At 47.7% G+C, this 26115-nt stretch overlaps 1 protein-coding gene across 1 annotated transcript in view; it reads right to left on the bottom strand.

The window, feature by feature from the left end:
• The window catches only part of LOC119973775 (NCK-interacting protein with SH3 domain-like), a 226907-nt gene that overhangs the window by 150649 nt on the left and 50143 nt on the right, over positions 1-26115 (bottom strand). The window contains exon 6 of the mRNA XM_038812198.1: positions 8976-9088. Within this exon, the coding sequence (XP_038668126.1) occupies positions 8976-9088 (113 nt within the window). The remainder of the gene's footprint in view (positions 1-8975; positions 9089-26115) is intronic.

Genomic DNA, 26115 nt, shown 5'->3' with positions numbered 1-26115 from the left:
TGGCAAAAACCTTGGCCACGCGCATAGAGGATTGTGTTCCGGGGCTAATAGGGGAGGACCAGGTGGGAATTGTGAAGGGACGACACCTGACGTCCCTTTGATCGGGTGGAGTGAAAGTACCCGTGGGATCTCCTGGGAAGGTTTGGGTTCGGGGAGGGATTCGTGGATTGCTATATCAGGCACCGGTGGCGAATGTAAGGACCCAACCGCGTTCGATCAGAGTATTTAGTCTGTGCAGGGGGATGAGGCAGGGGTGTCCACTCTCCCCACTGCTGTTTGCCCTGGCCATAGAGCCTTTGGCAATGGCGCTGAGGGCATCGAACATTTGGCGGGGGATAGTGAGGGGGGGGGGGGGGGTGGAACATAGGGTCTCGCTCTATGTGGATGATTTGCTCCTGTATATAACAGACCGTTGGGGGGAAATCAAAGGAATTATGGGATTACTGGAGGAATTAGGCTGGTTCTCAGGTTACAAACTGAATATGGGCAAGAGTGAGGTTTTTGCGATCCAGGCAAGGGGGCAGGAGAGGAGACAGAGGGAGATGCCATTCAAGGTGGTTGGAGGGAGTTTTAGGTACCTGGGGATTCAAGTGGCAAGGGACTGGGGTCAGCTTCATAAACTAAATTTGGGCAGGATGATTGAGCAAATGAAAGGGCATTTCCGTAGGTGGGACGTGCTCCCGCTGACACTGATGGGGGAGGGTACAGACTGTGAAAATGACAGTCCTCCCGAGATTGCTGTCCGTGTTTCAGTGTCTTCCAATCTTTATCCCAAGGGATTTTTTAGGAAGATGAACGCGACGATCTCGGGTTTTATATGGGCCGGAAAAGTCCCGAGGGTGAAGTGGAGGCACGAGTCTGAAGGCTCTGTTAACGGCACCTCTGACGTTCTCGCCGGCTCGTTACTCCACAAGTCCAGTGGTAGTGGCAGCCCTGAAAGTGTGGGGACAATGGAGGCAGCACATGAGATTGGAGATGGCGTTGGTATGGTCACCGATCTGTGATAATCTCAGGTTTTCTCGGGGGGGGGGGGGGATCTCTTCATTGAGGAGGGTTTCCTGAGCCTGGAGGAGCTAGAGGAGGAGTTTGAGTGACCGGGTGGGAACAGATTCCGGTACCTGCAGGTACAAGACTTTGTCCGGGGGCAGGTTCCAAGCTTCCCTCGCCTCCCTCCAAGGGGACTACAGGATAAGGTGATGTCAGAAACAGGAATTGGGGAGGGGAGGGTCTCGGATATATAAAGGAAATGATGGAGTGGGAAGGGGTCCCAAACAGGTGAAGAGGAAGTGGGAGGAAGAGTCAGAAGTCGGGCTGTGGGAGAAGGCCCTGAAAAGAGTCAATACATCCTCGTTGTGTGCCAGGCTCAGTCTGATCCAATTCAAAGTGGTCTATAGGGCTCATATAACTGTGGCCCGGATGAGTAGGTTTTTTGAGGAGGTGGAGGACAGGTATGGGCGATGTCTGGCGAATCATGAACATATGTTCTGGGCGTGTCCGAAGCTGAAGGTATTTTGGCAGGGATTCGCAGATGTCATGTCAGAGATCCTGGAAGGGAGGGTGACTCCGAGTCCAGATGTGGCAATATTTGGAGTGTCGGAAGATCCGGGAACCCGGGGGGGGGGGGGGGGGGGGAAAGAGAGGCTGACGTTTTGGGTTTTGCCTCCCTGGTGGCCCGGAGACAGATTTCGCTGGGATGGAGGGACTCGGAGCCTCCAAAGTCGGGGGTGTGGGTCAGTGACATGGCAGGGTTTCTTAGGCTAGAGAAAATTAAGTTCACCTTAAGAGGTTTGTTACAGGGGTTCACTTAGAGGTGGCAGCCATTCATCGACTTCTTTAAGGAAAACTAACCGTCAGCAGGACGGCGGGGGTGGGGGGGGGGGGGGGGGGGAGGTAGTGAATAATGAGGGCAGGGCATCTAATATATTAGGCAGCTCGGAGGTTAGGGCAGGAGGGATGTTGGGTATGTTACTGTTGGATTTTGCGTGTGCTGGACCGCTCTGTTATTTCGAATGTTTAAAATGTTAAAATTATAAATGCCTCAATAAAATATTTACTAAGAGAAAAAGAGACACACAGAAACACAAAATACCCCTGCTATTAAGGGACACACACAATATCCCTGCTGTTAGAGACACACATACACACACACACAATATCCCTACTGTTAGAGACACACATACACACACACACAATACCCCTGCTGTTAGAGACACACATACACACACACACAATACCCCTGCTGTTAGAGACACACATACACACACACACACAATACCCCTGCTATTAAGGGTCACACACAATATCCCTGCTGTTAGAGACACACATACACACACACACAATACCCCTGCTGTTAGAGACACACATACACACACACACACAATACTCCTGCTGTTAGAGACACACATACACACACACACACAATACCCCTGCTATTAAGGGACACACACAATATCCCTGCTGTTAGAGACACACATACACACACACAATACCCCTGCTATTAAGGGACACACACAATATCCCTGCTGTTAGAGAGACACACACACATACACACACACACAGACACACAAATTCCCCTGCTGTGAAGAGACACACACAATACCCCTGCTGTTAAGAGACAGACACACACACACACAATACCCTTGCTGTTGGAGACACACACAATACCCTTGCTGTTGGAGACACACACAATACCCCGGCTGGTAGAGACACACACACAATACCCCGGCTGGTAGAGACACACACACAATACCCCGGCTGGTAGAGACACACACACAATACCCCGGCTGGTAGAGACACACACACAATACCCCGGCTGGTAGAGACACACACACAATACCCCTGCTGTTAGACACACACACACACAATGCACCTGCTGTTAGACACACACACACAATCCCTGCTGTTAAACACACACACACACAATGCACCTGCTGTTAGACACACACACACAATCCCTGCTGTTAAACACACACACACACAATGCACCTGCTGTTAGACACACACACACAATCCCTGCTGTTAGACACACACACACAATCCCTGCTGTTAAACACACACACACACAATGCACCTGCTGTTAGACACACACACACAATCCCTGCTGTTAAACACACACACACACACAATGCACCTGCTGTTAGACACACACACACACAATCCCTGCTGTTAGACACACACACACACAATGCACCTGCTGTTAGACACACACACACAATCCCTGCTGTTAGACACACACACACACAATGCACCTGCTGTTAGACACACACACACAATCCCTGCTGTTAAACACACACACACAATATCCCTGCTGGTAGAGACACACACACAATACCCTTGCTGTTAGAGACAACCACACACACACACACACACACACACACACACACAATACCCATGCAGCCTCCCCGAACAGGCGCCGGAATGTGGCGACTAGGGGCTTTTCACAGTAACTTCATTTGAAGCCTACTCGTGACAGTAAGCGATTTTAATTTCATTTTTCACACACACAATACCCCGGCTGTTAAGAGAGACACACAATGTACCCCTACTGTTAGAGACACACACACACACAATACCCCTGCTGGTACAGACACACACACAGCATATCCCTGCTGTTAGAGACACACACACAATACCCCTGCTGTTAGACACACACACAGCATACCCCTGCTGTTAGAGACACACACACACAATACCTCTGCTGGGACAGACACACACACACAGCATACCCCTGCTGTTAGAGACACACACACACAATACCTCTGCTGGGACAGACACATACACACAGCATACCCCTGCTGTTAGAGACACACACACACAATACCTCTGCTGGTACAGACACACACACACAGCATACCCCTGCTGTTAGAGACACACACACACAATACCCCTGCTGGGACAGACACACACACACAGCATACCCCTGCTGTTAGAGACACACACACACAATACCTCTGCTGGGACAGACACACACACACAGCATACCCCTGCTGTTAGAGACACACACACACAATACCTCTGCTGGTACAGACACACACACACAGCATACCCCTGCTGTTAGAGACACACACACACAATACCTCTGCTGGTACAGACACACACACACAGCATACCCCTGCTGTTAGAGACACACACACACAATACCTCTGCTGGTACAGACACACACACACAGCATACCCCTGCTGTTAGAGACACACACACACATAATACCCCTGCTGTTAGAGACACACACACACACACACACAATACCCCTGCTGTGAAAAGACACACACACAATACCCCTGCTGTTAGAGACACACATAAGAACTAGGAGCAGTAGGCGGCCATCTGGCCCCTCGAGCCTGCTCCACCATTCAATGAGATCATGGCTGATCTTTTGTGAACTCAGCTCCACTTTCCGGCCCGAACACCATAACCCTTAATCCCTTTATTCTTCAAAAAACTATCTATCTTTACCTTAAAAACATTTAATGAAGGAGCCTCAACTGCTTCGCTGGGTAAAGAATTCCATAGACTCACAACCCTTTGGGTGAAGAAGTTCCTCCTAAACTCAGTCCTAAATTTACTTCCCTTATTTTGAGGCTATGCCCCCTAGTTCTGCTGTCACCCGCCAGTGGAAACAACCTGCCCGCATCTATCCTATCTATTCCCTTCATAATTTTATATGTTTCTATAAGATCCCCCCTCATCCTTCTAAATTCCAACGAGTACAGTCCTAGTCTACTCAACCTCTCCTCGTAATCCAACCCCTTAAGATCTGGGATTAACCTAGTGAATCTCCTCTGCACACCCTCCAGTGCCAGTACGTCCTTTCTCAAGTAAGGAGACCAGAACTGAACACAATACTCCAGGTGTGGCCTCACTAACACCTTATACAATTGCAGCATAACCTCCCTAGTCTTAAATTCCATCCCTCTAGCAATGATGGACAAAATTCCATTTGCCTTCTTAATCACCTGTTGCACCTGTAAACCAATTTTCTGTGACTCATGCACTAGCACACCCAGGTTTCTCTGCACAGCTGCATGCTTTAATATTTTATCGTTTAAATAATAATCCTGTTTGCTGTTATTCCTACCAAAATGGATAACCTCACATTTGTCAACATTGTATTCCATCTGCCAGACCCTAGCCCATTCACTTAACCTATCCAAATCCCTCTGCAGACTTCCAGTATCCTCTGCACTTTTCGCTTTACCACTCATCTTAGTGTCATCTGCAAACTTGGACACATTGCCCTTGGTCCCCAACTCTAAATCATCAATGTAAATTGTGAACAATTGTGGGCCCAACACGGATCCCCGAGGGACACCACAAGCTACTGATTGCCAACCAGAGAAACACCCATTAATCCCCACTCTTTGCTTTCTATTAATTAACCAATCCTCTATCCATGCTACTACTTTACCCTTAATGCCATGCATCTTTATCTTATGCAGCAACCTTTTGTGTGGCACCTTGTCAAAGGCTTTCTGGAAATCCAGATATACCACATCCATTGGCTCCCCGTTATCTATTGCACTGGTAATGTCCTCAAAAAATTCCACTAAATTAGTTAGGCACGAGCTGCCCTTTATGAACCCATGCTGCGTCTGCCCAATGGGACAAGTTCCATCCAGATGCCTCGCTATTTCTTCCTTGATGATAGATTCCAGCATCTTCCCTACTACCGAAGTTAAGCTCACTGGCGTATGATTTCCCGCTCTCTGTCTACCTCCATTTTTTAAACAGCGGTGTCACATTAGCTAATTTCCAATCCACCGGGACCACCCCAGAGTCTAGTGAATTTTGGTAAATCATCACTAGTGCATCTGCAATTTCCCTAGCCATCTCTTTAACACTCTGGGGTGCATTCCATCAGGGCCAGGGGACATGTCTACCTTTAGCCCCATTAGCTTGCCCATCACTACCTCCTTAGTGATAACAATCCTCTCAAGGCCCTCACCTGTCATAACCTCATTTCTATCAGTCACTGGCATGTTATTTGTGTCTTCCACTGTGAAGACCGACCCAAAAAACCTGTTCAGTTCCTCAGCCATTTCCTCATTTCCCATTATTAAAACTCCCCTTCTCATCCTCTCCAAGGACCAATATTACCTTAGCCACTATTTGTAAAAACATTACTGTCTGTTTTTATATTCTGAGCAAGTTTACTCTCATACTCTATCTTACTCTCTTTATAGCTTTTTTTAGTAGCTTTCTGTTGCCCCCTAAAGATTTCCCAGTCCTCTAATCTCCCAGCAATCTTTGCCACTTTGTATGCTTTTTTCCTTCAATTTTGATACTCTCCCTTATTTCCTTAGATATCCACGGTCGATTTTCCCCCTTTCTACCGTCCTTCCTTTTTGTTGGTATAAACCTTTGCTGAGCACTGTGAAAAATCGCTTGGGAGGTTCTCCACTGTTCCTCAACTGTTACACCATAACGTCTTTGCTCCCAGTCTACCTTAGCTAGTTCTTCTCCCATCCCATTGTAATCTCCTTTGTTTAAACACAAAATACTAATATTTGATTTTACCTTCTCACCCTCCATCTGTATTTTAAATTCCACCATATTGTGATCGCTCCTCCGAGAGGATCCCTAACTATGAGATCATGAATCAATCTGTCTCATTACACAGGACAAGATCTAGGACCACTGTTCCCTCGTAGGTTCCATTACATACGGTTCTAGGAAAACTATCGCGGATACATTCTATAAACTCCTCCTCAAGGTTGCCTTGACTGACCTGGTTAAACCAAGCGACATGTAGATTAAAATCCCCCATGATAACTGCTGTACCATTTCTACATGCATCAGTTATTTCTTTGTTTATTGCCTGCCCCACCATCTCGTTACTATTTGGTGGCCGATAGACTACTCCTATCAGTGACTTTTTCGCCTACTATTCCTGATTTCCACCCAAATGGATTCAACCTTATCCTCCATAGCACCGATGTCATCCCTTACTATTGCCCGGATGTCATCCTTAAATAACAGCTACACCACCTCCCTTACCATCCACTCTGTCCTTCCAAATAGTTTGATTACCCTCGGACTATTTCACTCCCAGTCGGTGACCATCCTTTAACCACGTTTCAGTAATGGCCACTAAATCATAATCATTCACGATGAATTGCGCCATTCAACTCATTTACTTTATCCGAATACTACGAGCATTCAAGTAAAGTACACTTATGTTATTTTTTTTTTACCTCTGTTTTGAATTCTTAACATCTCCAGTTTTATTCCCTTTTAGTATTACTGGGCCTATTCACTGAGCTCCCTCAGTCACTGTACTTGTACTGTCGCCCTTTTTGATTTTTGACTATGTCTTCTCTGCCGTGCACTTTCCCCCTTACTTCCTTTTTGCTTCTGTCCCTGTTTTACTACCTTCCAACTTCCTGCATCGGTTCCCATCCCCCTGCCACCTTAGTTTAAACCCTCCCCAACAGCTCGAGCAAACACTCCCCCTTGGACATCGGTTCCAGTCCTGCCCAGGTGAAGACCGTCCGGTTTGTACTGGTCCCACCTCCCCCAGAACCGGTCCCAATGCCGCAGGAATTTGAATCCCTCCCTCTTGCACCATCTCTCGAGCCACGCATTCATCCTATCTATCCTGACATTCCTACTCTGACTAGCTCGTGGCACTGGTAGCAATCCTGAGATTACTACCTTTAAGGTCCTACTTTTTAGTTTAACTCCTAACTCCCTGAATTCAGCTTGTAGGACTTAGAACATAGAACATAGAACGATACAGCGCAGTACAGGCCCTTCGGCCCTCGATGTTGCACCGACATGGAAAAAAAAACTAAAGGCCATCTAACCTACACTATGCCCTTATCATCCCTATGCTTATCCAACAAATTTTTAAATGCCCTCAATGTTGGCGAGTTCACTACTGTTGCAGGTAGGGCATTTCCACGGCCTCACCACTCTTTGCGTAAAAAAAACCCACCTCTGACCTCTGTCCTATATCTATTACCCCCTCAATTTAAGTTCATCCCGTTTTTTTTACCTATATCGTTGGTGCCTATGTGCACCACGGACAGCTGGCTGTTTCACCCCCCCCCCCCCCCCCCCCCCCAGAATGTCCTGCAGCCGCTCCGAGACATCCTTGACCCTTGCACCAGGGAGGCAACATACCATCCTGGAGTCTCGATTGCGTCCACAGAACCGCCTGTCTATTCCCCCTACGATCGAGTCCCCTATCACTATAGCCCTACCATTCTTCTTCCTGCCCTGCTGCGCAGCAGAGCCAGCGTCGGTGCCATGAACCTGGCTGCTGCTGCCTTCCCCTGGTGAGCCATCTCCCTCAACAGTATCCAAAGCGGTATATCTGTTTTTCAGGGAGATGACCGCAGGGGACACCTGCACAGGACACGTACGCACACGCGCACACACAATACCCCTGCTGTTAGAGACAAACACACACAATCCCTGCTGTTAAGAGAGACACACACACACTAAACCACTGCCATTAAGAGAGACACACTCTAAACTCCTGCCGTTAAGACACACACACACACGCACACAAAACACCTGCTGTTGGCGACACAGTTGTTCGTCACTAGCACGCCGTTGTTCGTCACTAGCACGCCGTTGTTCGTCACATGCACGCCGTTTTTGTCACTCGCACGCCGTTGTTCGTCATGCGCGCGCCTTTGTTCGTCACGCGCACGCCGTTGTTCATCACGCGCACGCTGTTGTTCGTCATATGCACGCCATTCTTTGTCACTTGCACGCCGTTGTTCGTCACGCGCACGCCGTTGTTCGTCACGCGCACGCCGTTGTTCGTCACGCGCACGCCGTTGTTCGTCACGCGCACGCCGTTGTTCGTCACGCGCACGCCGTTGTTCGTCACGCGCACACCGTTGTTCGTCACGCGCACACCGTTGTTCGTCACGCGCACACCGTTGTTCGTCACGCGCACACCGTTGTTCGTCACGCGCACACCGTTGTTCGTCACACTCACACTACTGCATACTGCGGAGACTTACTGTAGGACTTCTCGCTGCTGAAGGTTGTACTTCCCACCAGTTTTGATCGCTGAATTATGAATAGCTTCTATTGCTCGGTCAATCGACTGCAGAACAAGATCTTGTAGATTTGTCTTGGAAACAATAGAAGGAGTTAGAGTCACAGAGGTCTAGAACACAGAAAAAGCCCTTCACGTCTGCGTGGTCACAAACAACCATTGATTTTTAAATTTAGAGTACCCAATTTTGTTTTTCCAATAAGGGACAATTTACCGTGATCAATCCACCCACCCTGCACACCTTTTTGTGTTGTGGGGGTGAGACCCACGCAGACATTGAGAGAATGTGCAAACTCCACAAGGACAGTGACCCAAGGCCGGGATCGAACCTGGGTCCTCAGCGCCGTGAGGCAGCAGCGCTAACCACTGTGCCACCGAACCACCTAACCACAATAATCCCATTTTCCAGCACTTGGCCCATTGTCTTGTATGCCTTGACATCACAAGTGCAGATCTAAATACTTCTTGTTTTGAGGGACTCTACCTCCATCACCCTTTCAGGCTGTCCCTTAACTACTGCATATTTACTTTCAGGATTGTACTGCATATGTATACAATCATTATTTAGGGTCTATAATATATAAACACATATATTGATATTTAAAAATCTATTGCACTATTGATTTAGTTAGATCCAGATTACATATATTTACTTCGGGGCATTTGGTTCCAAGCATGAATTAACATAACAAACTGATGTAAATGCAAAATTAATGGACAGATAATGACGATGACCAAATTAAATCTATAGATTTAGTAAAGAAACCTAGCCTCTTTAAAATAGAAGATTACTGAACCAGACTGGGTACGGTACTGGCAGCAGTTAAATGTGAACAATTTTATGGAAAATGAAAGTGAATTTAATCAAGATAAGGCTATCAAATAAATAACCATTTAATTTGCCAGGCAGGACACAGTCCAGCCACATCTAGTTACAGATGTTGGAGGACAATTAAGGACCAGTCAGGAGGTGGCTCCAAGAATATTGCCATCCTCAATAATGGGTGCAAAGGACAAGGCTAAAGCATTTGCAACCATTTTCTCCAGGTGTCCATTCCTCGATGGGCACTTCCAAAGGTCCCCATGTGACTTCAGCCAATTCAGTTCAGTTCATGTGCCATCAGAAAGTGTCCTGGATCTTGTCAACATGTCAGCTATGGTGCTGAGGATCACTGCTGTGCTCCAGAACCAGCAGTGCTCCAGGCCAAGTTGTAGACCAGTGCAGCTATAATACTGGCATCTACCCAACAATTTGAAAACTGCCCAGAAAACAGGACAAAGCCAATTACCCCCTCTATCCGTCTACTCTTGATCACCAGCAAAGTAATAAGCAGCGCTAACGAGCAGCACTTACTCAGTAATAACTTGCTGACACTCAATCTGGATTCTGCCAGGGCCACTCAACTCCTGAATTCTTACAATTTTGTCCAAACATGGACACGAGCTGAATTCCAGTTGATCTGAGTGACTGCCCTCGACATCAAGGCAGCACTCAACTGAAAGTGTCACCCCAGAGTCCTTGTAAAAGTGAAGTCAATGGGGATCAGGTGAGAAATTCTCCACTGGATGCAGTCGTACCTAGCACATCTGAAAATCTTGATAGGAAATAATCATCTGAGACCCTGGACATTGCAGAAATTCCTTAGGGCAGAGACCTTGGTCCAACCATCATTACCTAATTGAACAGCGATTTTCATAAGGTCAGGAAGGAGTGAGCATGTTTGCTAGTAATTTACTGTGCTCAGCTCCATTCGCAATTTTTTTACTTCCAGGAGCAATCTCTGCCCATATATAGCAAGACTTGGGTTTCATGCAGGCTTGGGCTGATGTGCAGCCTGAATGTTTAGGGCTTGGGTGAAGGGCGCACTATAGAGTTGCAGTGGAGTGTCTTCTTGTGCCTGAGAGAGCAGCAAACTTCAATTCCCAGTTTTTACTGAATTGAATGGTTCTGCTGTTTGAATGCCGACAGCTGGCCCAGGTGGATTGGACAAGGCCTGTGTTGTACACATTCTCATAGCTATTTTCAGCTGACCCTTTGAAACCTTCCCACAGATCCCAGATTGGCAATCCCCACCCCACAGGATGCTCTGCAGTAATTTATGAAGGTTCCCTCAACAGTGTCTTTCAAACCCCTGATCTCTGGTACACAGAAGGAAAATGGCACCAGACAGATGGGAACACCACCACCTCCACGTCACACAGCTCCCAACATTGACATGTGGCACAGATCCTTTATCATTGCTGAGTTCAAATCCAAAAACTCCCTATTAATCAGCAATGTGGGGCCATATTGACTCCAGGTCGCAGCGACTCAGAAAGCAGCTCACGACCCATCTCCTCAAGGGTAGCTTAGGACGGATGATGGTCTTGCCAAAGACACACTCATCCAAAGAATGAATTTATTTATTTTTTTACAATTCTCACATCTGAAACGTTAACACCGTTTCCCTCCACAGTTGGTGTCTAACCGGAATGTTTCCAGCCTACATGTTGTGTTTAATTGTAGGCATTGAGTTGGGATCTAACTGGGGGTTCACTTTAACCCGCATAAAAAGACACTCCTTGAAACTGTGGTATAGTGGAGTTCAGATGTGCATGTTTGTAATGTTTAACTCAGAAATAAATGCAAAACTGGATCAAGATTGATTCCAGTATCATCCTTCATCACCCGGCTTCCAGCATTTAACATGGTAGCAGAGGATGGGGTTTTGAAGAAGATGTTCAAGTAGACTCAGCCTGAAAATATTTTCGCTCTTTTGGCCACATATGCATGGGAGCGTATCAATCAACATGAAAGCTGTGTTTCTGCACGGGCAATTCTTTTCAGAAATGTGTCTATGGGTCTGAAAAATGAAAATGAAAATCGCTTATTGTCACGAGTAGGCTTCAATGAAGTTACTGTGAAAAGCCCCTAGTCGCCACATTCCGGCGCCTGTCCGGGGAGGCTGGTACGGGAATCGAACCGTGCTGCTGGCCTGCTTTAAAAGCCACCGATTTAGCCCAGTGAGCTAAACCAGCCCCTGGAGTTATGCTTCCAGAAGATATTATTTTTGTTGCGAATAGGTTACTATCATGATCATAACAAAAGCTTTCAGGCATCTTCATGATGCATCTTGATGATTTCTTATGGGGTGATACCAATAGTTAGGCATGTGGGAGCTTTTAAATATATTTGTGTAGATATTAAGCAAAATAGGTGTGGAATAACTTTAAATCAACAATCTTATTTTGACAGCATTACTCCCAATGTTTTACAGTCAAATAAAATTACTCCCTCCTTGTAGGTGAATTTAAGCATCTTCTCCATCTCATTCGCTTCCACCAGCAAATCCTAACAGACCACCTCAGATCCAATATCTCTGCTCAACTCCATGTCATCCTCCAGACATCCATCTCAACTGCACCCCACCCACCCCAGATCCAATGTCGCCGCTTCACTCTGCACCATATAAGTAACGCCACCCTAATCCTACCCTTCAACCTCACGTTCTGTATATTGACGCAGCTGAATATTATGACCCATTTGCCCCTCCAGTAGTTTTGCAGCCTCCTGGGAGACACAAAGACCCATGGGCCAATTCAGGGTAAGGCATTTGGGTAAGTCCTGTCCAATACCTACAGGAGTATTTCCATGAGACACACCGCCCAAGCCACCAAGCTGTGTTCAGCCAGGACCTCATCCATCTCTGTCTGCAGTGAATACGCTCAAAGTGGCAATTTGTTCCAGAGTTTGATAACCCGCAGCAAATAGAAAAAACTCCCAATGTCTAACCTGATTCTATGCAACATAACCGATACACGGGTCCTTAGTCCTCCTCCCTAGTTCAAATAGTCTATTCACATGGAAACAGTCTAGTTTTTGTTATTTGAATGCCCAGAATCAAATTTCCTCTTAAGTTTCCACTTCTGGAGTGACAGAAAGCATCTCACTCAAAATCAGTTCCCCATCGGTCCTCTGAACATTTCCTCACACCTTATCAATCTTGTAGGGGACCAAAATGTGGCCAAATATTTCAAATGAGGCCTAACCAATTGACCAGTATATGAGCAATTAGTTAATCATTCAATATTTTGAACCCAATATCTAATATTATTGTACTGGAACCTGAACAGAAGGAGCCCCACCCCATCCCAAGGTCTATCAAGGTTTCACGGAATCTAGTTAGAAGAAATAGTAGGCCATCAAGCTCCTGGAACTTCTCACCATTCAGTAACATCATGCCTTATCTGATTTTAGCCCCAATCCTACTTTCCTGTCCGTTCTGCATAATCTTGGACTTTCCTGAAGCTGAAGAATCTGTTTAACGTAACCTTGAATACATTCAACAATTCTTCCTTCATTCCTGCTGGGGTAGAGAATTCCAAAGATTCATGACACTCAGAATTATACCTAATCTTCTCAATTACCGTAAGGAGAGCCCCTTTTATTCTGAAACTATGCCAAGTTCCAGATTTCCCCATGGGAGAAAACCTCATTTAAACATCTACTCTGTTAAGCCCCCTCAGAATCTTAAATATTGTCCAATGTGGACTCGGACCAAGGTCCTCGCAGAGAGGTTCAGTACTGATATTGTGGTGGGTTTAAATGAGGGATGGGGACCAGCATAAAGAAATACAGAAGTGGAGTAAGAAGCAAAAGAGTGTTGGGACTTCTGGTGGCAGCCATGGAGTGAGTGTTCGCACATTTGACGGCTCGTGCTCATGATGAATTTTACGGTCTTTCCCCACCCAAATTGTCTGGTGTTTGATGGCAAAAGATGCATGAGCACTGAAGGAATGTAATACTCCTCTGGTGGGACTGGTTTATGACTCATCGGACAAGGAGTGCAACGTGAAAGAGACAGCAGCTTGAGCAAGAGTGATGGTGGTGCTGTAGCCACCTGGGGTGGCCACGTCCCGATTTCAAAATGGACACTTGCAAAGAGTAAAGGGAAAATTGGACAGTGCTACGAAAACAAGCAGGTACAAGGTTTGCCTGTGGATTGGAGTTCGCAGCTCCCAGACAAAACTGATACTACAAGTCATTAGTATAGTAATGAGCTATCTCCGGGCACAAAAGAGAAACATTTAAGCAATCGGTACCAGAGCAGACTCCTTGGTGCCAGTGGAGACTAAAACAAAGGCAGGCCAACGGTCACCTAAGACCCGCCCAGCGATCAAGCAACGACCCCTTTATTGGAGAAATCAATACAAATGATTAGGACATGGTCCAATTAATTGGGGCCAAGTTCAAGGCCCGCCCAGAAGGGCGCAAAGCCCCTTTGGGGTATAAAAAGGAGCCCCCAAGACAGATCGCCCTCTTCTTCTTCATCTTCATCTTGGCTCTCAGCGATGAGAGACCCGCCAAACACCAGCCAAGTAAATCTAAGGTCAACGCACGCTACGAGATAGGCACTCCTATCTACTATTCTATACCAGTTCGATGCCAGTGGGACTCGACTTAGAAGTGCCCCCCCCCCCCCCCCCCAAACTCCGAGAGAACCCAAAATCTCAATTAGAAATCCAATTGGAAACAGAAAAACCACAAGTGTTTGAGCAATACTGATCAAGCCTCCAGAATTCGGAAGTGTGTTAATGCATGCGTACTAACGGGGATATAAGGTAAACCTGAGATATTTACCTGACAACCACAGAGGAGGTCGTTCGGACGCTCCGTAGAGAGATAGAGGAGAGAGATAGAACCAGTACGGTACACGTGAGTGAGATAGAGAAGGAGGATAAAGAGTTGAGAGAGAAGCTAGCAGCAAAGGACAGAGAGATGGATAATGCCAAGAGGACACACCAGTCTTGTCTTGCGCACTTAAGTAGCTTCCAGACGCAGTACGATAAGGCCTACCAGGACACACAGCGTGCGGTATTGGTAAGACAGGAAACCGAGCAGCAGGTAGAAACATTGCAGAAACAGTGCAATGACTTAAAAGCAGCCCTAGAAGCACTCCATGCTTCCACAACGGAACAAAGGCAGAGCTCCGTAGACCACGCAAAGTGCCGGAAGCAAATTGTAGAATTGCAATCTCTGCTTTCAGTTCAGAACGAATTTTAGAGTACATTCGGACCCCAATTAAATCAGGAAAACGGCCCAGTTTGGCAGGAATTCAACGAAACAGCCCATAGATACGTACATGGAGCATGTACGCTGGAGAAACCCCAGAAAAGGAGACCACCCCAACTCCCCACTGAACAGGCAGAACACACCCCCATCAACCCGGTAACCACGGGCCGCAGGGCCACAGCAGAAGGAGACACGGATTTCCTGTACACAACCCCCTTAACCCGTGACCCAATTACGGGACGCGTGTGAGAAAATCACACCGTTCCTCCCCACTTCAGACCCCCACCTATTTTCCACGAAGGTTAAACTGCAGGCCACATGTACGGCCTGGACGAGAGAGCTCAGTTCTAAGCCTCGACCCTTCAGTCGTGGCAGCCCTTCCCGACCCACAGAATGTAGGAGGAGGCACACTCCAAGAGATGCACACAGCGATCCTTGGTGCGATCGGCTACAACAGAAACGACCCGGTAGAAGGCCTAAACAAATGTAGGCAAAAGAAAACAGAGCACCCCACAGCATTTGCTGGACGCTTGTGGATTCACTTCAGTTTTTGGTGAATTAGCCCGCGCCCATTTGTCCGTAGATAACATGGCCAAGTGGACTCGAATCCTGGTCTCTCATGCAACAGAGGCAGGACAGAGAGCTTGCACGAATTACGACTCCTCAGATGAGACCCACAATGAGAAATGGGTTTTGAAAAGGTTGTCCCGCGCTTGGGAGCAATCCGTTCACAGCATGCGTGGGTTTCCTCTGGGTGCTCCGGTTTCCTCCAACAGTCCAAAGATGTGCAGGTTGGGTGGATTGGACATGATAAATTGCCCTTAGTGTCCAAAATTCTATGATCTATGATTAACCTAGGACAAAAGTTCGGCACAACATCGTGGGCCGAAGGGCCTGTTCTGTGCTGTATTTCTCTATGTTCTATGTTCTAAAACCACATTTCACAAACCCGAGGAAGAGCAGGCAGAGCAGACATGCAGTTAAAGCGCACCAGAGCCCCGCATGGGTAAATGAGAGTAGGAACAGCCCACCCCAGCCCAAATCACAGGAGTGTTATAACTGTGGACAGTTAGGACACTTTGCACGAGAGTGCAACGCGCCACAGAAACAACAGAGGCCAACAGACAGGCACCCTAAATAAGAATAGGGCAAAGCCGATCCATAGCGTTAGTGTCCGTTCAGTAAATGGAGACATGAACGGCACAGACTGACGGTGTTTGGGCTCCCCAACTTGGGTCTGCGACACCCTTTGGGATAAGTCCGGTCGACCGGTCGTAGCAGGCAAAGTCCGGGGTCAGCCCGTAGAATTTCTTTGCGACACAGGAGGGTCCCGCACCACACAATTCCTCCACGATGTTCCAGAGGGACACGTGGCCCACAACCGACACCATTACACTCAGTGGCTTTACAGGTCATTTACAACAGGGACACATCACAGCCCCTGTAGCAATACAAATCGGTAACATAACAACCAAGCACCCCACAGTGTTAGTTGATCTGCCCCACACAGCAGAACATATCCTAGGGATCGATTTTATGAGCTCCCACAACCTTTCCTTTGATCCAGTCAACAAATGTGTATGGAAAATGGCAAAGGCATCACAAGCCCCCGCCACGCTCACAGTTGGAGAGTATGTAAACAGGATTAGCTCAGGAGGAGACTACTGGTTCGACCCGCAAACCATTAGTGCAGACAGACAGGTTAGGGCAGTCCTACAAGAACACAAAGCAGCATTTGCACAGCACAAGCACGACTGTGGCAGGATGGCTGGCTCTGTGCAGATTACAGGTCCTGACCCCAGAAGCAATACGGATTTCCCCAGGAAGCAGAGGGAGAAATCTCGAAAGTTATAGATAGCTTATTGGACCAGGGCGTACTGAGATCAGTAGCCTCCACAAACAATGCCCCGATTTAGCCCATCAGGAAACCGGATGGATCATGGTGAGTGACCATTGATTACTGGGAACTGAACAAAGTAACCCCAGCAGCAGCCCCCACCGTAGCCACGAGTCCTGAGACCATGCTCAAACAGGGACTCCAGTCATGATTCTTTTCAGTTTTGGACATTAGTAACAGCTTTTGGTCCATTCCATTGGCTAAAGCGTGCCAGTATAAATCCGCCTTCACCTTTAAAGGACAGCAGTATACGTGGACGTGCCTTCCACAAGGCTTTCGCAACTCCCCCTCCATTTTCAACCGTAAGAAGTCTTACAACACCAGGTTAAAGTCCAACAGGTTTGTTTCAAACACGAGCTTTCGGAGCACGGCTCCTTCTTCAGGTGAATGAATTACGTACTGATCTCAGTACGCCCTGGTCCAATAAGCTATCTATAACTTTCGAGATTTCTCCCTCTGCTTCCTGGGGAAATCCGTATTGCTTCTGGGGTCAGGACCTGTAATCTGCACAGAGCCAGCCATCCTGCCACAGTCGTGCTTGTGCTGTGCAAATGCTGCTGTGTGTTCTTGTAGGACTGCCCATTTTCAACCGACAGCTAGCAAATTGACTAGCTAAATTTTCCCATCCCGAATGTCTGGTCCAGTATGTAGACGACCTGCTACTACAGACAGACACAAAAGCAGAGCACATTTCACTTCTCGCAGAACTCCTAGGACTCCTAAAAGAAATTGGCTGCAAGGTAAATCCCCAAAAGGCCCAAATTTTGAAAGAAAAGGTGATATACTTGGGAACAGTTATCACGCATGGTAAACACGAGATCGAGCAAAAGAGAATTGACTCGATAGTTAAATTGCCCCTTCCCCACAATGTCTCAGCCCTCCGGTCATTTTTAGGACTGGTTGGCTACTGCTGAAGCCACATCGACGGTTTTGCCACAAAGGCAGCGCCCCTATCGGAACTTCTCAAGAAGCAGGCACCTGGGGAATGGCTTCCGCAGCATACAGATGCCATGGATGCCTTACAAAAGAGCACTCAGCACATGCGGGGGGCACTACAGGTCCCATACCCCCTATCCCCGTTCGCTATCTAAGTAGCAAGCACCGACTGAACCCTTTCGGCCGTGCTCCTCCAGGAACGGCATGACCAATTAAGACCCGTGGCATATGCCTCACGAGTATTAGACCCTGTCGACAAAGGATTTTCTGCCTGTGAAAGGCACCTGCTCGCGGTTTTTTGGGCAGTACAATACTTCTCATACATAACCGGACTCAACTCCATCACCATCCTCACCGAACACACCCAACACACGCTTTTGTTGGACGGCCGACTTAAAGATGGCACAGTCAGCCAAATCCGAGCAGCCGTTGGACCCTCCTTTTACAGGGACGGACATCACAGGTAAACGAACAAAGACCCACACTTTCCTTGCAGATTATTTACAGTACCCAGGCACCCCTCATGAATGTGAGATTATCTCCACGCAGCACAACACAGGCCCATTCATTCCGAAGACACCCCCCAGGAAAATAGGCAGTACACCCCAGAGACCCCAGCTCATGGACACGGCGCACCCCTGAAAATTTACGTGGATCGCTCCTCCATAGTTTTGAACGGCAAACGAATAACAGGTTGCAGCATTTATGTAGAGGACACGCAGGGACGCACCCTAGAAGAGATTTCCCTAAAGTTGCCAGGACACTTAGGCTTTCAGGCAGCAGAACTGGCAGCTATAGCTTACATAGTAGACCACCCCGACTCGTTCCCCACCCCAGCAGACATCTATTTGGTCAGCCTGTAATAGTCTCAAGGAATTCCTACCCCTGTGGGAAACAAGAGGATTTGTTTCCGCAGACGGAAAACCCCTACCCTCAGCCCCATTACTCCGCCATATTTTAAAGCAGGCAACGGACAGGAAATACGGCATTGTGAAAGTTCGCAGTCATCACCGTTCTTCCCCCCTTGGTAATGTTAAAGCAGACGCCCTAGCGAAGGCAGGTTCTGGGCATGGTTATTTTTGGAACCCCCCCCAAAAGCACCCCTGTACACGCAGTTCAGGTCTCACAGACCAACATTCAGGATCTAGCTCAGACTCAGAAGGAAGATGAGAAACTCAGGGAGGTTTTAAAGGGAACCTTCCCAGCCCCTTATGACAAGTTTAGGAATTCCATGACCACACATGACGGTGTGATCCTTAAAGACAGCCTTTATGTAGTTCCAAAGCAGGACAGGAACCAGCTCATTTGTCAGTTCCATGACAATCATGGACACCTGGGAATTGAACCCACTTTAGCCCACCTCAGACCGCTCTGCTGGTGGCCAAATGTAAAAGCCGATGTGACACACTACATAGAGAATTGCTTCATCTGTGCCCAGAACAATTCGGACAGATATGCAAAGAAGGCTCAAAGAAGTCATACCCGCCCCATTAATGGCCCATGGACTAATCTCCAGATAGATTTCATAGGACCCCTACCCCCTTGCAGAAACGGATATAAGTATGTGTTGGTGGTCATCGACACCTTCACAAAATGGGTGGAAGCTTTTCCATCGCGCACAAATACGGCAAAAACAACAACTAAAATCCTAACCCACCACATCTTTACAATTTTTGGAATAACTCAAAAGTTTCATATCGCGTACCACCCCCAGTCAAGTGGTATCATCGAATGAATGAATAGGACATTAAAAGCCACCCTTAGGAAAAGCCACCCTTCTTTTAAGAAACACGGTATCCATGTCCACAGGATACACCCCCCACACTCTCATGACCGGGCGCCCCATGAAAGGGACAGAATATTTATTAGGATTGGATTTGACCAGCCCCGCAGTGACAGCCCTCACACATGAAAACGCTGTACAGCAGCTAAAGCGGCCCAATTCACAGCAGCTGAGAGACTGGGAACATGGAAGGAACAGAGCAAGGCTTGTTTCGATAAATCAGTGCATGCCACTGAGTTTGCAGTAGGGCAGCAAGTGATGCTTTCCCTATACAACCCAAGTTCATTCCTTTCCCCAAAATTCTCAGGACCGTACTCCATTTCGGACAAAGTAAGCCCCTCTGTTTACAAAATCACATATCCTAATGGAAAGTCTGCGTGGTTTCACATAAACCAGCTTAAGGTTTATGGCTCGCAGAAGAGCCACACACATCACATCCTGCTCGCAGCAGCAGACGAGCACGCCCCGCCCACAGATGACGCATTCTTACCCTCCCCCAGCCAGTCCAGCCCGTCCTCAGACACAACTTCAACTCCGCCCCCAGAGACACGACTCCGCCTCTCCCCGCCCCCAAACAGCAGCAACAGCGACAGCGACAGCACTGACGACAGCCACAGCACACCACGTTACAACTATCCCCCTGTACCAGGCCCCACTCCCAGCTATTCCGAGCATGATTCATTCAAGTGACCCATTTGAGATCACCTCTATCAAAGTCCCTGACCCAGACCCACCACCCGACGATTACGGATTGAACCCCAGCAGTTCCAAACTTGATACACGATTCTGGCACCGAGACAATTCGTTCAGGCTCATCTCCAGTTGAGAGTATGGCAGCTGGCAGAAGATGATGACATTGAATCTGACTCCCACTAAATGAATCCCTTTGCGACTCTGTTCACTACTGAGAACTGAGGTATCCAGATGATGGTTAAAAAGGAACCGATACAGAGATACGGTGTCCTTTCTGATGGAACCTGCACCATGTTTGTTTGTATGTGTTTTTGTTACGTGTTGATTGTTTCTAATTTACACAGTTTTCACAGCACCACCCCACCACTTCTTTAACGCCCCATGGCAGTTAACGGAACAAGTTTGACCACGGACAACCGCCTAGTTTGTCCGCAGAAATCTGAGAATTTGCCCAGACACCAGTTCATAGCTGCTCTTCTGATTCAACGGAAGAGACATTACAGCAACCCCCTACGATGACCACATTCGTACCTGTTCTTGCCGGTTACTCCGGCAGTGGAGAAACGGCACTAATCCCCACCCTGCCTGAGGACCCTCCCCTCCCCCTCCCCCCTCTGGTCAGCTACTCTCTGGTAGAGCACATACCACCCTACCCGGGGATTCCATCCACTTCTTACCCGCCGCAGCCCATACGCACCTCATTTTGGCTCTTTCAGTTCAAAAAATTTTCGGTTTGTTTCACAGCGACCCTTATGTTGCTTTCCTCATGCTATTTACATCCTCAAACATTGGGATGGTAAATCGCACAGGCTGCGAGACGGCTCGCACTGTGTCAGTATTTTTCTAGGATGTTTTGTCCAGCAATTCGGCTTTTAAAAAAAAAGAGGGAGTCACAGATGGTGACCAATTATAAAGGGTAATTGGCAATAAAGGACAGACAAACACACAAGATCTTAAGCAAGGTATTATGCTTGTGTTCACAGGATTCCAGAAACTCGAAGACTACCAGAAGAGAAGAAAAGAAGAGAAGAAAAGATGAAGACAACCTCCATCTTTGTGACATGGATCTTAGCAGGATCCCTTCGGTTGCGCTCGGACGGTAACCCCCTCCCCCCCACCCCACAGGCCGCAAATGATTCTCGCCCCCACAGTACACAGAGTCAGCAACAGCCAACAGTACCCCAACCTGGTGTGATAAGTTTATCACTTATCGTATGTCGTTGAAGCACCTTTAGCACTGGCGATACTTTGCAGTGTTGTGCAGACCATTAGAATGAGGAAATGGCTAAGGACAGCCTACCGCTCTCGCACCCCGGTATACAGAATTAGATCCCCTATCTTGGATTTCACCAAACCCCCGAACCCCTTGATATGGATTAAAGTGCATCTGTTTTTTTTTGTTTTGTGTTTGTTCGTTTGTTTCAATAAAGTGTAATCTGTGTTCGACTGCCAAGTCAGAGAAATTTTATGCTGCTATTTTTGTACAGTAAGATGCTAGAATATTTTTGAATTGTTTGAGTGAGGATAGTTTATTGAGAATAGTTAGAGGTTCCAGTTTTTTTATTTGGTAATGCATGCCTTAATGCCATAGCACCCCGTAGAGTTTTTTTTGATGATGTATTTAAACTTGTTCAGGTAAAATTGTGTTGCATAGTTAGGGTCAATGTAGAGCCTAGTCATGGGTGCCTCGCTTGGTCAGAGAATGAACACATCGCGGTAATGTGATCCTTCACGCTTCGCATTGAGGATCACAAGGAGGGAGTGTAGCCACCTGGGGTGGCCACGTCCCGATTGCAAAATGGACACTTGCAAAGAGTAAAGGGAAAATTGGACAGTGCTAAGAAAACAAGCAGGTACAAGGTTTGCCTGTGGATTGGAGTCTGCAGCTCCCAGACAAGACCGATACTGCAAAACCATTAGCATACTAACGAGCTATCTCCGGGGACAAAAGAGAAACATTTAAGCAATCGGTACCAGAGCAGACTCCCCGGCGCCAGTGGAGACTAAAACAAAGGCAAGCCAACAGTCACCTAGGACCCTCCCAGCGATCAAGCAACGACCCCTTTATTGGAGAAATCAATACAAATGATTAGGACATGGTCCAATTAATTGGGGCTAATGGGGGGGGGGGGGGGGGCACAATGCTGCCTGCCCAGTGGTGTATGGACAGCTGGTGAAATTCTTCACCAGCAAGTTCCAGTAGCAAAGGAAGGAGGCCTGAGAGGACCTGGCTAAAGTGGTGGAGCCACTTCGGGTGGTGATTGAGTGCATGTAGCAGAGGTAAGAGACACGGATTGGCGAACCAAAAAGTGGAGGAAATGGTTGGGGAGCATGAGGATGGGTTGATCTCGGTAGAGGCAGAGATGGGGATGGTGACGAGCAGTCAGAAAAGGCTGAGGGAGCAGTTGGAGGATCTTGAGAACCGGTCCAGGAAGAAGAATCTTCGGATTATGGGGATCACTTTGGGACCAGTGACCATAATTCCACTAGTTTTTTTTGAAAAACATTTTATTAAGGCATTTATAATTTTATAATAACAACAGTACAAATATAAACATAGTGCAAAGACCACCTCCCTCCCAAGTTCCACTTCTTCTGATCAGTAATCCAACTCCTCCTCCCCCCCCCCCCCCCCCTCACCTCTGCTGACTGTTAGTTTTCTCCAAAGAAGTCAACAAACGGCTGTCACCTCAGGATGAACCCCAGCATTGACCCTCTTAGGGCAATATTACTGTCTCCAGACTGAGGAACCAAGTCATGTCACCAAGCCAGATCTCTCAACTTGGGGGCTTTGAGTCACTCCATGCTAACAATATCCGTCTCTGGGCTACCAAAGAGGCCAAGACAATGGCCTCTCTCACCCCCTGGATTCCCGGATCTTCCGATACTCCGAAAATCGCCACCTCCGGACCACCGTGGACATGACATCTGTAAAACCCTGCCAAAATCCCCCAAGCTTCGGACATGCCCAAAACATATGGACATGGGTTTCTGGCACTGCCGCATATCTTGTCCTCTATCCCAAAAAACCTGGGCCATCGTCACGTGTGCCTGGTGAACGAACGTAAACTGAATCAGGCAGAGCCTGACACATGTTGAGGACGTGTTGACTCTGCTTAACACATCCACCCAAAGACCTCCCTCTATCTCCCCCCGGCTCGTCTTCCCATTTGCACTTTAGCTCCTCTGTCTGCGTTTCCTCCGACTCCACGAGTCCTGTATAAATATACGAAACCTTCCCCTCTCCCACCCCCGTTCTGGAAACTATCCTGTCCTGTATCCCCTGTGGCGGTAGGAGCTGGAAGGTCAAAACCTGCCTTTGCAGAAAATCCCGTACCTGCAGATACCTGAATCCATTTCCTGCTGGCACTTCAAATTTCTCCTCTTAAATCCTTCAAACAGGGGAAGCTCCCATCTATAAATAGATCCCCCTTCCTCTCAATCCCTGCTCTCTGCCATCTCCAAAACCCCCATCCCACCCAGCCTTCCCAGTGCAAACCGATGGTTACTGCCGATTGGAGCACAGACCAATCTACCTCCACTCTCATATGCTTCCTCCATTGCCCCCAGACTCTTAGGGCCGCCACTACCACCGGGCTTGTGGAGTACCGGGCCGGTGAGAATGGCAGAGGTGCCGTTACCAATGCCCCAAAACCTGTGTCCTTTTATGATGCTGTCTCTACTCGCTTCCACACGTGCTACCCACTTCCGAATCATGGCTATATCTTCCGCCCAGTAATAGTTGCTAAAGTTCAGCAGCGCCAACCCACCCTCCCCCCGGCCACGCTCCAGCAACACTTTCTTCACTCGCAGCGTTTTACCCTCCCACACAAATCCCAAAATCACCTTGTTTATCCGTTTCAAAAATGCCCTAAAGATGGGGAGGCACTGAAAAACAAACAGAAACCCCTCAAATGCGAGAACATGCAAGCCCTCTTCACCAGCCCATTCAGTCCTCTAACATTCCACATGATCAGCCTGACCGGGAGGCATCTCACCCCCGCCACCCTGCCAATCAACCATCACCCTTCTTAGTCACCAGCCTCCAGCTCGCCTCCGCAGGCCCGCCCTTCGGCACCCTCTGTCCTCGACCTCCCATTTATCTCCCAGCAACAATGCTTCCCCTGTCAGCAGTGCAATTCCCCCCCCCCCCCCCCCCCCCCCCCCCCCCCCGCCCGCCCCATTAACAGCACAACAATCCCAACCCCCTTTAACAAACTTATGATCTGCTCACCTGGTAACTCCCCCCCCCATGGCGCCAAACAACCAATACACTATTGTTCCCCTCCCCACATCCCCCGCTCGGACATACAAATTCAAAAAGCACAGTTCCAACCAAACACATAGAAAAGACAAAGATGTTCCATCTACCCTTCCCCAACCAGGACCAGGTTAACTTACAAAACTGAGCAACAGCCCAAGAATCAATATAAAGAAAACATTTTGCATACAGTTCAAAAGCAAGACTAATTTTAACAAAATCGATACAGCATTCCCCGCCCCAAGAGTTCAGTGTCCTCAGTCACCTACCAGCACTTTACTTTTAATAAAGTCCATCGCCTTGTTATACGACCACTTTTGGTCCATGTCTCCATATACTAGTGTGGGATTCCTCCTCACTGTCCCATCCACAGTCGGGGGAAAATGTCCAAAAATTCCATCACGAGCTGAAGCTACCAAATGTACGACCGTCTACTCCATGGGCGCCACCAGAAGTCAATTCCACTAGTTTTAAGATAGTTAAAGAGAATGATAGTTCTGGCCCAAAAGTTAAAATTCTAAATTGGGTCAAGGCCACTTTCGTGGGTATCAGGCGGGAACTTTCAAAAGTTGATTGGGGGTGCCTATTTGCAGGCAAGGGGACTGCTGATAAGTGGGAGTCTTTCAAAAGTGTGTTAATTACGGTTCAGATTGAGCACATTCCTCTTAGAGTGAAGGGTAAGGCTGGTAGAAGGAGGGAACCCTGGATGACTCGAGATATTGAGGTTATGGTCAAAAGGAAGAAGGAGGCATATGACATGCATAGGCACTGGGATCAAGTGGATCCCTTGACGAGTGTCAGAGTAGAGTTAAGAGAAATCAGGAGGGCAAAAAGGAAACATGAGATTAGATTTTGCTTTGCCTTATCTGCAAAGGCAAAGAACTTTTACAAATACATAAAGGGCAAAAGGGTGACTTTGGAGAGGGTAGAACCTCTTAAGGATAAACAAGGTCATCTATATGCAGATCCACAAGGGATGGGAGAGCTTCTAAATGAATATTTCTGGTCAATATTTACTGTTGAGAAAGGCACAAAGGTTAGGGAAATTGGGGAAATAAAAGGTGATGGAGGGTAGCAAATGTGGTCCCTTTGTTCAAGAAGGGGAGTAGAGATAACCCCGGTATCTATAGGCCGGTGAGCCTCACGTCTGTTGTGGGTAAAGTCTTGGAGAGGATTATAAGAGATACGATTTATAATCATCTAGATAGGAATAATATGATTAGGGATAGTCAGCATGGTTTTGTGAAGGGTAGGTCATGCCTCACAAACCTTATCGAGTTCTTTGAGAACGTGACTGAACAGGTAGACGAGGGTAGAGCAGTTAATGTGGTGTGTATGGATTTCAGTAAAGCGTTTGATAAGGTTCCCCATTGTCGTCTATTGCAGAAAATACGGAGGCTGGGGATTGAGGGTGATTTAGAGATGTGGATCAGAAATTGGCTAGTTGAAAGAAGACAGAGGGTGGCGGTTGATGGCAAAT

This window comes from Scyliorhinus canicula, chromosome 11, assembly GCF_902713615.1.
Source record: "Scyliorhinus canicula chromosome 11, sScyCan1.1, whole genome shotgun sequence".
NCBI classification, from domain to species: domain Eukaryota; kingdom Metazoa; phylum Chordata; class Chondrichthyes; order Carcharhiniformes; family Scyliorhinidae; genus Scyliorhinus; species Scyliorhinus canicula.
This window is presented reverse-complemented; position numbering and strand designations above follow the sequence as displayed.